Genomic DNA, 15,715 nt, shown 5'->3' with positions numbered 1-15,715 from the left:
CAGAAACAATAACAACGAGGGAAACAATAACAACGGGGGAAACAATAAACATGAAGGCCAAGGCAACAACAATGGTCCTGAGAATAACATTAATGGTAATAATGGACACGGCAACAATGGGAATGAGGCTGATAACTTTAGACACGTTGCACGCCCAGCACGGACTGCGAGCTCGAGACCTCTTCTACCCACTTTCCCACCCAGAGATCTGGTTCAACCAGTAAACGAACCGCAAATTACCGAGTTACAGGATCAGTTCAGGAGGGACTGGGAGGCTAGTGGACCAGAGTTTCAGGCGGATATTTCTCTTAGAGATTATATGGACTTGAGGATGAGACACATGCCTAAAGCAGGAGGGAGGAATCAAAACTTTGAGCTGAGGAAGAAAGTTGGAAAACTTTCTTTACCTTATTATGATGCTTCAGGGAAGATGACTGCACGAGCTTGGGTGTAGAAGGTAGATACATACTTGCAGCTAAATCCTATGCCTGAGGAGGAGGCTATCAAGTATGCGGCTATGCACTTGGATGGCGTTGCACATGAATGGTGGCATCATGGCATGGTGACTTTGGGGCATAATCAGATTACATCCTATGAGGAATTCACCGAAACATTGATTGGGAGATTTGACACTAAGGATCCCGAGTTACATTTCAAGGAGCTAGCACAGTTAAAACAGTTAGGTTCTGTGGATGCTTACATTGCCGAGTTTCAGCGCTTGTCTGTACTTGTTACTGATATCTCTCTTAGGAGATTGGTGGTGTTATTTTGTGATGGTCTTGCTGATCCATTACGAAGTTGGGTGAAGGGACATGATCCACTCACGTTAGCTGAAGCAACTAAGAAGGCACGAGATTTAGCCCCTTCGGTATACAAAGGAAAAAACCTTTCAACAGATTCTTCCTACCGCAAGGACAAAGACAAAAAATCGTTTCAAAAAGAGTATAGCAAACCCAAAGAAGGATCAAAAGGACTAGACAATGAAACCTTGAATGAACTTCAAAAGAAGAAGTTGTGCTTCCACTGTAGAGAGCCTTGGGACTTATCTCATAAATGTTCTCTCAAGGCTAAGGCAAATCAAATGGAGTATTTTTCAGCAGAAGAATCAGAGTCAGAAGGGGAGGATCAGCACTCTGATTCAGATGAGAGTAACACTATAGAGGAGAGCAACATTCCTAAGGATGATAGATCGTTGGCACGCTTGACAGGGGCCCAAAAGGCAATCACATTTAAGGTCAGGGGTACTATCTAGGGGCAGAAAGTGATATCTCTTATTCACACTGGGGCTACACATAACTTCATAGATGCATAGTTGGTAGCCAGGAGAGGGTTACAGACAGAGGAGCATGATGGGTTTAGAGTCATGGTGGCTAACGGTGATAAGTTATTATGCACTCGGAAGATATCTAATCTTCGCATCAAGTTTGGAGATGGCTACGAGTTGGAGGATGAGTTCTATGTTGTGGACATGGGAGATTATGATGTCATCCTCGGCATGACATGGATGGCTTCACTAGTTGAGTTCACACTCAATCTAGCGAAATTGGAGATGAGATTCCAGCATGAGGGTAGAACTGTGGTACTTAGAGGGCTTTCAGATGGAGGTTGCAGAGTAGTGTCCTTGAGGAGAATGCAGAGACTTTTTCGTCATGATGACATAGAGTGGGCGGTAGAGTGCCACATTATGCCAACTTCACCAGAGCCACAAGAAAAGAGTCATCCACTAGATGTCCAGAAGATACTTGATAGACACGCTAAAGTATTTAGCGATATTCCTCATGGGGTTCCTCCTGACAGAGGGATGGAACATGTTATTGAGCTCGAGGAGGGAGCCAAACCAGTTATGATTACTCCCTATCGTCATCCTAAGAAACACAAGGATGAGATAGAGAAGGCAATTAAGGATTTGTTGGAGATGGGGCATATCAGGCCCAGTAAGAGCCCCTTTGCTTCAGCAGTAGTATTGGTAAAGAAGAAGGATGGGACGATGCGCATGTGCATCGATTACAGGGCACTGAATAAGAAAACAATTAAAAATAGGTATCCCATTCCTAGGATTGATGAGCTGATTGATGAGTTGCATGGGGCATGCTTCTTCACCAAAATTGATTTGCGATCCGGATACCATCAGATCAGGATGAGAGCAAAGGACATTGAGAAAACAGCCTTCCGATGTCACTATGGCCACTTTGAGTTCATGGTTATGCCATTTGGTCTAACCAATGCACCTGCTACATTTCAAAGTTGTATGAACCAGGTATTCAGGAAGCAGCTGAGGAGATTTGTCTTGATCTTCTTTGATGACATCTTGGTCTTCAGTAAGACCTGGGAGGAGCACTTACATCATCTAGAGGAGGTGTTATCTATTCTGGAGAGAGAGTCATTGTATGCCAAGGAATCTAAATGTGAGTTTGGCATGACTGAGCTCCTTTACCTGGGGCATATCATTAGTGCAGATGGCGTTCGGGTTGATCCCGAAAAGATTAGAGCTATTGTAGAGTGGCCTACTCCCACAAACCTTACACAGCTTAAGGGATTCTTTGGTTTATGTGGTTTTTATAGGAGGTTTGTTAAGGGATTCTCACAGATTGCTACACCCTTGACAGATCTTACCAGGAAAGGAGCCTTTGTGTGGACAGGGGCAGCACAGAGGTGTTTTGAGCATTTCAAGCAGGTAATGTCTTCATGTCCAGTTCTAGCTCTACCGGATTTCACGAAGCCTTTTGAGCTTCATTGTGATGCATCAGGTGATGGGATTGGAGCAGTATTGATGCAGGAGAAGCATCCCATTGCATTCGAGAGTAGGAAGCTCCGAGGAGTTGAGAAAAGTTATTCTGTCTATGACCGGGAGATGTTGGCCATAATGCATGCATTGGCCAAATTTCGATCATATTTGGTAGGTGGACGTTTTGTGATCAAGACTGATCACAACAGTATTAAATACTTCATGAGCCAGCGTGATCTTAATGACCGGCAACAAAAATGGGTGACTAAATTGCAGGCTTATGACTTTGACATAGAGTTTGTCAAAGGTAAGAAAAATGTGGTGGCTGATGCCTTATCTCGGAGACCTCACTTATGTGCTCTGGCAGGGATTTCAGGAGATTGGAGAGATCGGATTATAGCAGAGTATGTCGGAGATGCTTGGGCTTCTGGATTGATTTCAGGTACCATACAAGATGATCGCTATGAGGTGATAGATGGATTGATCAGAGTTCAGGACAGGGTTTATTTGATTCCGTCATCACATTTGAGAGAGGCGATACTGAAGGCATTTCATGATGCACCCACAGTTGGACATTCGGGGGTCTTCAAGACCTACAGGCAGATCCGAGAGCGGTTTTCATGGAAAGGGCTCAAGGATGATGTTCAGAGGTATGTCAGGGAGTGTGTGGTTTGTCAACAGAATAAGGGAGAGCACACATTTCCTGCAGGTTTATTACAGCCCTTGCCCATTCCTGATAGAAAATGGGAAAGTATTTCGATGGACTTCATCACTGGTTTACCACGAGTGCAGGGAAGGGATTGCATCTATGTGGTGGTGGACCGCTTGACGAAGTTTGCTCACTTCTTTGCTATTCCGTCCACTTACACAGCAACACAGGTGGCAGATCTTTTCTTTAAAGAGATATTCAGGTTACATGGGCTGCCCAGATTCATTGTCAGCGACCGGGATAGTAAGTTTATGAGTGTTTTTTGGCAAGACTTGTTTAGGTTGTGTGGTACAGATCTTACACCTAGCACTAGTTATCATCCGCAAACAGATGGGCAAACAGAGATTGTGAATAAATGGGCGGAAGGATATTTGAGGAACTATGTAACTACACAACAAAAGGCTTGGATCAGATGGTTGCATATGGGAGAGTATTGTTATAACACCACTTATCATATGTCCATCAAGATGACTCCTTTCATGGCACTCTATGGTTATGAAGCACCTAGCTTCATGGATTTAGTTTTGGGGGACAGTAGAGTGCCCAAAGCCAAAAACTTATTGCAGGATAGTCAGGACATCCTGAAAGTGCTCAAAGAGAATATACAACAGGCCCAGAATCAACAGAAATTGTATGCTGATCAGCACCGAATAGAGCACAGCTTCGAGGTAGGGGATATGGTTTACTTGAGGCTACAACCATATAGACAGTCATCGCTCAAGAAGAGCGGAGTTGAAAAGTTGAAACCTAGATTTTATGGTCCCTACAGGGTGATTCGCAAAGTGGGCAAAGTCGCCTATGAGCTTGAGCTTCCAGAGGGCAATCGAGTGCACAATGTGTTTCATGTGTCTAGGTTTAAGAAAGCCATTGGTCAGAGTGTAGTGCCTTTTGCAGATTTACCCCCTTTGGATGAGGAGGGGAAGCTTGTGTTAGTACCTGAGGCTATTCTGGATACCAGAGAGAGGAAGCTTAGAAACAGGATAGTGAAGGAGTATTTGGTCAGATGGAAAGACCTGCCGGAGGAAGATTCTACATGGGAGAGTGAGCAGGTTATTCAGCAGGCTGGACTGAGATTGCTTGAGGACAAGCAATTTCAAGGGGGGCGGACTGTAATGTCCCCATTTTAGCAGTTGACCAAGTGTGTGTGCGTTAGCCTTGTTCTACATGATCCCAAGGGCTAACGAAGGGTTTAATGGGATCTTGGAGTGTTTTGGCCTAGTCATTTCCAGTTTGGGCCAAAACGAAGTTGATTTACTTAGTTTCAGGCATACTATTTTTAGTAAGTCGGCAGGACACAGTGCAGGTCAATTTTGGTGATTGGATTCGATACTCCTCGGTGAGAGCTTTCCGATGAGCTATCACTCGCATTATTCGGAGTTCGATTGCTAATACATTTTAATGCCTGAAGTTTTATTAAAGTAACGTCTAATTTAATTGTAAAATGTTAAAGTGTTACTTTAATATTTATTTTATGGTGATGTGTACCCAAGGGAGACATAAGGGGTATTTTAATATATGTTTTATATATTACATATCTTTTATCCCACATTGCCCATATGAGTTGAGCGGGCCGTTGGAAATAGAATAAAAGGAAGCATTTGTGGCTTCATTAGGAAGGTTGAATATGAGAAGAAATTGGTGTGTGAGTTGCAGCTCTGTTCTTGGCATTTGAGGACGTCTATCCTCTCTTGTAACATTCTAGACGTCATTCCCTTGGGGTTTGGCCTTTGGAATTCTTTGTTATTGGCTTTCATTATCAGGCAGTTTAGTTGCATTTTCGGCTACAGGCAGATTTGGTATTTTGCTCATATCTTCTTCACTACTTGTCCGACGCTTATGCCGCTTTGAGGGAATGGTATTACGAAGGTAGTGGATTGATTGAAGGACAAAGTATTGTAGCAGCAAGTTTGAAAGCATGGGCTGGAGTATTATGTCAATACTGCTGAAGTAATTAGTGAGTTGTTAAATCTGCCATGTATTTGGTTTTATGAATTCTGAAAATAACATTTTATTAGCAGCAGTTCATTTCCACTTTGCATATTATTGTAGTTTCTTTCTTGTTTATGTTGTATGATACCAATTCCATGCACAAAACACAACAAACAAATAAACGTTTGATTTTCGGAGTTATAAGGGGTTTAAAACATTAAACGGAGAAATAAGAGGTTGCATGCAAACTATTTGGCAAAATTCCTTTCAGCAAATTGGTTTAGTTTTTTGGGACATCCAAGGGTGCCCATTACATATGAATATATATATTTGCATGCATATTTATTTTCAGAATAATCCAAAAAGTACTATTTTATCTACCGTGTTGATTAATGGTGCTAACCATACTAATAGGCAGCATGAACGTACTAATTTATAGCTGCAAATAAGAGCCATGATAAATCGAAGAGTGATGAAGGGCTTCCAAAAGATGAAGCTTAACATATGAGATGGACATGAGATCTTTTTAAAAAGAATTTCCAGGTCCAAATTTCCATTAGAGCATTCCTTGACTAGATGGAAAACATAGGGGATGTGGTGGTGAAAGATTTGGAATCACAACATTACAAGTAAATCTTTGAAATTTAATCTACCATCCAACCAAGCCTACACCCCTGGCCACACCACTTTCCAGCACAAAAGGAGTTCCAACTACTTGAAATGGAACACGAGACTATTGGGGGGAAACATTGCACTACTAATATGTTTACGTACCAAGGAAGATAGGATTTAAGTTTGAAAAAAAATGAGTCATGGGCCTTCCATAGCCAACCAATCAATTTTACATGTCATTCACAACTTTTAGAAAAGTGAACCGCAAAAGGATTGAAACATAGCCTATAAGGTGGTCATAGTGGAATGGGTGAATATAGGTAAGTTCACTATTATTTAACTCGGACTTATTGTGTTACATCCCAAATTTTTCTACATTAAATACTATTCTAGCCATTGGAGAAATTCATGTGAAGTTAGTTGTTCAGTAAATTTGTTGAAAATAATAGTTCTTGTGAAATTGGTTGTATTGATAAAACTGTTGAGATATTTTGATTCATGTGAAATGGAAATTTGGTTTTAGGTTATGTATCATGTGGTTTGTTAGATAGTCATTAAGATGAATTTGGAAGAATGAATATCATAGAAATTTAGAATTATTATGTGATATTTTTATTATTTTAAATTATGAGAATATGTTATTACCCATAACCATTTCCATTTTGCAGGAGCATGACGACGAAGGGAAGTTTTGCCAAGATGGGAGTTAAGAAGGGGACACCCAAATCCACCATTAGATCAATAGGTATGAACTTAACCACCTAGACCAAGGACTAGAACGGCTAGACAATCAAGAAAGTATAGGAACTACCATGAGCTATTCAAATAAACAAATAAAATAGAAACATTATAAAGAACTTAAGTAAGAATATTACCTTCACTGTGTGTTGAATTTTGTGCTCTGTGCAAGCTATCATACCTTGGTATAATAACATCTCGTCTATACTCATACTTGTGTGGGTATGAAATGTGTACGTATGTATACACAAACATATATATCTGTGTGTGTGTGTGCAAAATTATCACTAGCGTATACATATATGTTGTCGTCGGTAAATATTGTGTAGCCGACGGGTTGATGTCATCGGTAGAAACTATGTTAGCCGACTTGATTGTCGTCGGTGTTTTTGTATTCTGTAGCCGACGTCGTCAGTAAAGATTTTGTCGCCGAAAGGTAAATAGTTTGTAGCGGACATAATGTTTGTGGCCGATGGACTCCTTCGGGAAGGTTCGGCGGATAGTATTTATATCCTGTCTGGGATCATTGTAGATCATCATTCATCTTATCAAGCATAATGTAATGTTCTGGCATATGCGAATATAATAAAAGGAGTTTTTTGTTCGTGTTCCATTGTCTATATGCATTCATTTATTTTACCCGTACGGTAAACATATGTATATATGCACATATATATACCTGCATATCATGACTCAGGCAAGCATGAAAATATGAGATGTGATATTCTTATACCAAGATATGTGTTAGATGTATTGTTTTGCCCCTTGCTTTTATATTTTCCTTGATGTGGGCATGGTCATTTATTAAATTGCTCGATCAACCTTATTGCATTTTGTATCTGCCACCTTGTGGCATTGAGCCATTGTAATAGCTCAAAATTGGCATCTAGCCATCCTAAACCAATTTCGGTGCATTGGCCTCACAACATCAATTTCTTGATCAACAAAGTCCTATTGTACTAGGCATTTCTGATTCTGATTGTCTTTACTTGACCTAAGTGTCAAATGCAGAAAACCATTAAACTGCAATAATCACATACTTTCATTTAATTCCTAATAATTGACTAAAGTTGGCTAAATAATCTCTCTAATCAAATTAATTTAATTATAAGTCCTAGCACTTTAACTTAAATTAATTCACACCCTTTAGCTAATGCACATAAGAAATTAAATGCATTTGATTTAATTAAATACCCTCATCCTAATTATGGAATTTAATTATTCAATTAATTTGGAAAATGCACTTATGAGGTCACATTTAGTTTAAATAAATCAAATATTCTCTCCAAAATCCTCTCTTCAGTTCAAAATTGGAAACAATGAGTCAATTGAAATCAAAAAAGGAAACAAATCAGTTAATTGCATCATTCACTCCAAAAGCAGTCAGTTAACTCCTGCAATCAAGGAAACTTGTCATTCTGACAGAACTCTCATCAAATCTCCATCGTTCAGCTGATTCAATCTTGACCGTTGATTGATTCTAGGAATATATAAAAGGAGAAATTGTGTCTCTCATTGAAGATGATGCAATTGTTGAGTAGTGAAACACTGTCATTTTGAGAACTCAAATATTTGCATTCAAAGATCTCATTGCTATCATCTGCTTTCATAGCTTTCATACTCATTTAGAATACAATGCATACATTTTAGTTTACTTTCACTTACTTCATTCTTAGATTAATTTGCATCCATATAGTTTAATCTTGCACGCATTCTTGTTTAATCTTGCATAGTATGCATTCAAGTCCTTCGTTCTAGTTGGTCTGGTTACTGAACTCTCAATTCTAAGAGCAAAACTTAAAACCCCATCTTGGTGGAAGGCAACATGTCGCCTTGTTCAAACATTCAAGATGAACAATCTCATGTTCATTCTCCAATGTACCTAACAAATAATGGTCATGTTGAAGTGTCATTAAATTAGAGGCCCACATTTAGCACTCATAACTATCATATTTGAATATATATTTCTTTTTGAATTTATAAAGTCTTGAAACGTTCTTGCCACCTCAATCTTGGTCTAACCGAACCAACGCGGGAGGTCATATTCATTCTTGGCTGATACTTGTTCTTATTTATGCTAGAGCCGAAGCTTGTGGGCTAAAGCCCATGATTATCCATAGGTTTATTCTGAGGTCTTGGTGCTGGATTATAGTACAATTTCCATACTCAAACAAGTCGATCACGAGGAATTAGGTCACAACTTGTGAATCCCATTGTAATTATTATGTTTTATATTTCCTATATATGCCAATGTTATCAGCTCTGTTATTAAGATTCACTCCCCGTCTACAAGAACAAAGCCAAACATATTTTGATCCATGATGATCTTATTTGTTCACCAATATGCTCTGCTAGTGTGATATTGTGTTGCATTTTTTTTATTTGATCTGAATAAAGAAGCACCATACAGGGGCATAGTTGATATGCCCTTGAGATGGAAAACTCTCTTGATGTGATAAAAAAGAACTAAAAGCATATTGTCTTGTGATGCCATAGGCCAATAAAGGCATGATGTATGGAAAAGGAATGAGAGATCATGAAATCCAGAGATTTAATATAAATTTCTCCCAAGTAATAAGGACCATCATGGTTGAGCTATGGGAGGAAAGAGTGGGAAGAATCCTACAATGAAAGAAGGAAATAAAATCAATACAAATACTTGAAAAACAAATATAAAAATAGCTCATGGTAATCCTTTTGCATTTTCTTGTTGTCAAGTCAAGCCGTGGGTGATCGGGCACATAAATTGCCCATCCAAAATCCTTGGCCAAGGTAGTTAATGGCATTTGCCACCATGATCACCAGAGGTCAAGGTGCTAGCAATTGTAAGATAGCCTGGTTGGAATGTGTCCACAGTCTCAACAATTGACTAGTCGACACTCGACACCAAGATGCTCAGCCGCTGGATGAGAGTGTCCCAAGCCAACTTCCAGGGTAGAGAGGGCCTTTCCCATTGCAGATTGTGAGGGGATACTAAGGGTCTGCAGTTGGAAGGTTGGCAATGCTTCTCCTCTCTTCCAGATGCCAAGGCTTGCACAACTCTGTGTCATAAACTGCTTTTACTCTAGTAATCCTTTAAGTTTCATTTGTACTTCCTTGTTAAAATATGTTGTTATCCATAAAATATTTCACAATGGAAATGGTAGTTAATAACTGAATGTCATGTGAGCTAGTAGTTAACTGTTGATATTTTCTATTCATATGTAAATCTAGAACATGGTTAGTTCGTATTTCATTTTTCATGTGAAGTGGTTGAGTAACTGATTTAACTGTATCTCTTTTCCTTCGGTTAAGAATATGATCTGTTATCTTTATTTAAGAATTAATTAGTTTCTGAATTTTTAGCATGTTACATATTGGGTGCTTTCAGATGTGTGTTCTTTTGATAGGACAATATTAGTGTTTTAGCCAATATATTCATGATTTGTGATGGCTGCAAGTACTATTTACTATTTTTAATTTATTTTAATTAATTTTATTTAAAAAATCAGAATGTTGATAGATCAATAAAATATTCCCTCTGAAAATTTTCAAATTACTCCAGAAAGCTTTTCAAAGTGTATAGTACTGTAGATTTCCTTTGCAGCTTTTGTGCAGTTGAAATTCAATATTATAGACATTAAGTGAATATTTTTTTAAACAATATCTTTTTTAATGAGATGAAAGATTGTTTATTATATTTGACCTAGATCAGATAGATGAGATTGGATCATGTGTTCGAGAAGTGATTATGAAAAGGTATGCCGCCTAATTCTCATGAGGAGAGATCTTAGTCAGCTGATCAGGTGGAAAATCAACAGTGGGAAAGTAGCAGAAGAAAATTCTTTTGTAAATTTAGTTCACTTAGATCATTCCATAATTAGCCTTCTCCAGGGTGGAAAATATAGCTTTTAATGAGGATGAATGGGAGACATGAGGAATCTTTGAGCATCAATATTTTAGATATATCAGAGTCAGAAAAAAGAGGAACAAGAAAAGCAAAATGAATGAGAACTGACTGCAAGAATAAATGATGGAAAGAAATGGAAAAGAAACAATCCCTTTTAATTTAGCAGTTGTGGAAGAGAATGAAGTGAAACATTATGTAAACAGATCAAATCATCAATGATTTTGACAAACACCAAATTTTTGGAAGGGTACTGTCAGTGCTTTATAAGAGTAATCGACACTTTTTCATGAACCGGAGCTCCTCTTGAAAGGCTTGGTCATCTGTATTTATAATAAATAAAACAGCCATGAAATACCCTTTCACCATCATAACTATTCTAGTGGATCCAATTGATTTCAACTTTTTAAAAACCCAAAGTTTCACAGTATCAGTTCAAGAAAAGTTCCCATGAATAGGCTTGTCAAGGGTCTTTTCCTTGATGACAAGGCACTTTTCTCGATTCTCCATTTCACCAGCATCAAAAAGATATTTATGAAAGGTTATCTATCAGAGGTCACACATATTTATGAATTTGGCCTTTTGGTTGTCTTTTTGCATGGTGCAAAATAAAATTTGTAAGGCCTCCGCAGATCAGATTTTTTAAGACTGCAAACCTGAAAGTTTGAGGGGCTGAGGATGGAATTCAGCGAGGTCACCGTGGCCCTCTCGCAAGAGGGATAAGGCCTTTAAAATTGAGGGGCATAGAATTATAAAGGAGAAATAAGGTATGGCCAATTAATGCAGGTTACAGACAGGATCTAATTTATTCATATGGTACTCTGCAACTCTCATTTTATATTGTGTCTGGGTAGAATATCTCATCCCTTTACTGTTGCTTTTATCTATCTTTTCTTCAACAAAATCCATTACATATGTCTGAGCCATTTCATTTATTTGAGAATCACACATAATGGAAGTTGTTGCCTTTTGCACGTAGTTGTTGACAAGAATATAATGGAATCCTATTATCTATGAAATAATATGCAGTCTTTTTCAATATCTAAAGAATTGCTTAACTTAATTTGCCGTATTCTGATTGTTCTCTCAAAAATTCAAGGACAACACAAAATAAAAACACATTACACCTTCATTCAACTTCCAAAAGTCTGAAACAAATGGACAATAAAAACATAATGTCAAATTCATCTGGCAAGCCACGCATTGCATTCTTTAGGAAAGTATCCTAATTGGAATTAAAAAAGAGCAAGTACCTGTGGAGGACACTCTGCAGATGACCGTTGAGTTATGTCAACTTCGTAAGGCCAAACATATCTTTCTTTGTTTTCAACCCTTGCTACACTCCAGTCATAGAACCTTCTTTCCTCCTCTGATGACAAAATCTCATAAGATTCCTGACAATGGAGTTCAATACCACTGTAAATTACTCAGTGAAATTGGGTAGAATGTAAATGTCAAATAACTCAGATGCAGTATGAATAGTTTCATAGACATGGGAACAATTTCAGACCTTTAAATCTTGTATCTTACTTTGAGCTTTCTCTTCATCCAACTCTTGATGCATAAGGTCTTCACACTTCCTCTTAAATGCCTCACGAACCTAAACATCAGGAATCAAGAAAATATAAATAGAAGCTCACACTTCCTCTTAAATGCCTCACGAACCTAAACATCAGGAATCAAGAAAATATAAATAGAAGCGGGCTTTAAGAGTATAATTTTATTGCATATCCTGTAGAATAAATTGAAATTATAATCACCTATACTTCAAGTTTATATACAAATAGGCAGTTTCTAGCATATAATCACAGAATGTCTGATCCAATTCCCAGGTGGATCAGCAGACAAATTTGAAAATTAGCTAGCAATCTACAAGATTGTGGAATGTGCAAATGAAACCTCTAGCTAAAATGCAAATTGGAAAATAATAGTCATAAAAAACAAGATTGCGGAATGTGCAGATGAAACCTTTAGCAGAAATGCAAATTGGATGCAATAGTCATAAAAACACTGAAAGGTAAATGTGTTGTGTACGAGAGGTATGTAATGACATATTTACAGCAAATTTACTAGTTAGTCCTCTACATCTACTTGTCAATGGGTGTTTTATGACCACACCAACACAAAATAAAATACCAAGGTATCTGATCCTCTCTTGATCAAAATCTTGTGTATGCTAAGACTGTGAAAGATCATACAAGTGATTGCAAGGTTCCTTTTATGTGTTGATAAGCTCAATAATCATTGTGATATGTTGTTAACACAAAGGGACTTACATTTGAATAGTTTTTCACCTCTTCTGCTATGTTGGCTGGAACATCTTCATCGGATATTGCAATCTCATGATGCCTATTCCTTGGACGACACACCTGAAATGTACTGAAATTAAAGGGGGAAAGGGTTAGAAGGATCCAATTCTACTCCTAAGGGAAATGCCATCAATGGATCCTACTTTTATGGACTGATTCCAAATAACCAAGCTCTGATTCACCAAGATTAACTACAACTCTGCAAGAATTGGTGCAATCTTTCAATGTCTACGAAGATATTTTTCATATCAGAAAGTACACCATCATAACGAAAAATGTACATTCAATGATCGAAGTTAAACATCCAAATAATAGGGGCTTGGGTCAACTTTATATAGCAACTTATAATCAACAAGATGAAAAAAGTACAAGCCATAAAAGTTAATCAAACACCATTACATTCTCCATTAAAATCAAAGCATCATATCTATCAATTGAGAAATTGGAAGAAAACGATGCATCAGATTGAAATAAACATGAATCCACCATTTCAATTTTTTATTTCTCCAAGTCTTACAACAATATCTCCCTTCTCCTATCCTACATATACTCTAAGGAGCAAGCCTACATCTACTCTACGGAGCAAGAGCTCTCCACTTCTAATAAGCTATCTATCTACCTATCTACCTATCTTATATTTTACAAATGAGAAGGCAGAGCCTTTATATAGGTGTCAAAATAAAAAGTGCACTTGGATTGAAACAACATTTAGTAACCAAGTTTTGCCATCTCAGCCCTAATTAAGATTAGATCAAGGAGAGAGATTCTATCATTAGTAAGTGGATCCACGTAGACCAATCAGAAGAGAAGCATCCACTCAGTGGGAGAGTAATCAAAGTTGACCTCTAATAAAGCAAGATGCCTACTACACATAAATGGTCATCCGCCCAGAATAGATTATGCTCGAATTCCCTTTTTTAAATAAAACGATTTGGACATGTTGGCTTGAAGACCTTTGATTAGCTAGTGAAGATGTCTGGTCACCATATCAATATCAAGTATTTTCTAACTGCATCATTTTGTAACCAAGGTCCAACTTTGATTACTCCTTTTGAAATTATCCCTCTTTGATCATTTTCTTCCTTCCATGTACCTTCTTGGGAATTCATCTTCTTGAAATGGATTGGACTTTCTAACTTTTGATCTTGGATTTCCACAAGAACCTCAAGATGTTGCATTCTTCCTTCATTTAAACTTGAACTTTGATCTTTGAGGTCTTGAACCTTGAATGCCCTGAGTTAGATTTCTTGTAACCAGGACATCTTCACCTTTCGAACTTGGAATTCTAGGACTTGAAAATCTTCCTTGAACATTAGGGAACAAGAAGTCTCCCTCCAACAAAATAAAATAATTGACATAAAAATCGTGAAAAGAATTTAAAATATAACACAAAAAACCTCTTCCATATATTTTCATTCTATAGTTGAAAGGAATTTAAGACTTTGTAGGGGGAAATCTCCCAACTTTGAAAATTTACTATAAAACTTCTCTCTAAAAGGAAACATTCTCTCTCCAAAATTCGCATGCCTCTTATTTCCAAAAAGCTCAAGCCTTCTCTCAAATTCTTCCAACTGATGTAAAATTGAAATGGAAATCCCACTTTATATAGAAAAATCGCCCACGGATAAATTTAGTAACTGTCTTGACTGAGTTGTCGGTTCGGATTCCATTATAGATGCAAGTTTGATCTTTGGGTTCAAAATTCGTCCAAAGTTTTTTGGGTTGGGTTCGGATTTGTTTTGGGTTCATCTGTAGAAGTTTTTTGTGAAAATATATATATATATATATATATATATGTGCAGCAACAAATAAGTTTATACACAAATGAAGGCAAGAAATTTTCCTTTCATTCAAATATGTACAAATGACATATAAAACAATCCTTTTGGTCTTTTTAGTGGTCACTTTTAGGGTTGGAGAGTTAAATAGGCCTAAGTTGGCAAAAATTTGTTATCAAAAAGTCAAAAAAAAAAAACTTTTTTTGTCAAATTCACCCCAAATTTGTTTTGGGTTCTTTTGTCCAAATCAAAAGTCTTCCAAATTCCTCAAAAATTCTTACAAGGTTCTTCTAAGAGAATTTTGAGCAGATTTACTTGACTGTGGCAGAGTTTTGAGTGAATTTGAACCAAATCCAACTTTGGAGAAAACTGACCTTTGAAATTCATCTTCCAAAATTGAATCTGGTAACTTAGTGTTTTAATAATTCCAACCATATCCTCCAAGTTTCTATTTTTATAGAAAGGAATCTTGAGTTGTTTACAATCTTCTTATGCTTTAAAGCCACTTTTCACACTTTTTCTTTTTCTTCAAAATTTCCATTCTAGGTGGTTTAGATTCATCAATACACTTCATCCATGGGTGCCCACTAAATAAGTGGTTGGCATCTCAAATACTTTGACAATTTAAATATTCTAATGTTTTTGCAATTTAATCGTTGAATTTTTTAATTAACTCATTTTCACCTCATCTCTACATGAGTGCACATTAGACACCTAGGAAGAATTTTAATATTTAACTTTTGGCACTTGCAGCAATTAATTTGGCACTCCCTGACCCGCATTCATGTGCACTTGAGGAGGGAAGGAAGATATCACTCCATGAAGAGCTCATTGTCAAGGATGAATCCATGTCTTGGAGTGCGGATGGGACTAGGTAATAAATTTTAAACCTTTTGAAAATTCCTTGGATAGTGTGAGTTTGCGGTCATGAACGCACATTGGGCAGGTTCGCGGATTTTGTTATATGAACTGAATTCCATACCCCTCTGGTACTAATGCTTAGTGGCATAGTTTGCACACACAAGAGTT

The 15,715-nt window shown here is 37.5% G+C and overlaps 1 protein-coding gene and 1 long non-coding RNA gene across 2 annotated transcripts in view; both read right to left on the bottom strand.

Moving 5' to 3' along the window:
- NDHU (Chaperone DnaJ-domain superfamily protein) overlaps nt 1–15,715 on the bottom strand; it is a 169,818-nt gene that overhangs the window by 66,269 nt on the left and 87,834 nt on the right. The window contains exons 3-4 of the mRNA XM_089785943.1: nt 12,110–12,199; nt 11,853–11,993 (exon numbers count right to left, since the gene is read on the bottom strand). Coding sequence (XP_089642069.1) covers nt 11,853–11,993; nt 12,110–12,199 — 231 coding nt within the window. The remainder of the gene's footprint in view (nt 1–11,852; nt 11,994–12,109; nt 12,200–15,715) is intronic.
- Nucleotides 12,214–15,715, bottom strand: part of LOC149557087 (uncharacterized) — an 86,159-nt gene continuing 82,657 nt past the window's right edge. Inside the window, exons 2-3 of the long non-coding RNA XR_016352395.1 lie at nt 12,876–12,978; nt 12,214–12,264 (exon numbers count right to left, since the gene is read on the bottom strand). This is a non-coding gene — a long non-coding RNA (uncharacterized LOC149557087). The remainder of the gene's footprint in view (nt 12,265–12,875; nt 12,979–15,715) is intronic.

This window comes from Cupressus sempervirens, chromosome 5 (assembly GCF_028749045.1).
Source record: "Cupressus sempervirens isolate cs-2001-9-10 chromosome 5, ASM2874904v1, whole genome shotgun sequence".
Taxonomy (NCBI): Eukaryota; Viridiplantae; Streptophyta; class Pinopsida; order Cupressales; family Cupressaceae; genus Cupressus; species Cupressus sempervirens.
This window is presented reverse-complemented; position numbering and strand designations above follow the sequence as displayed.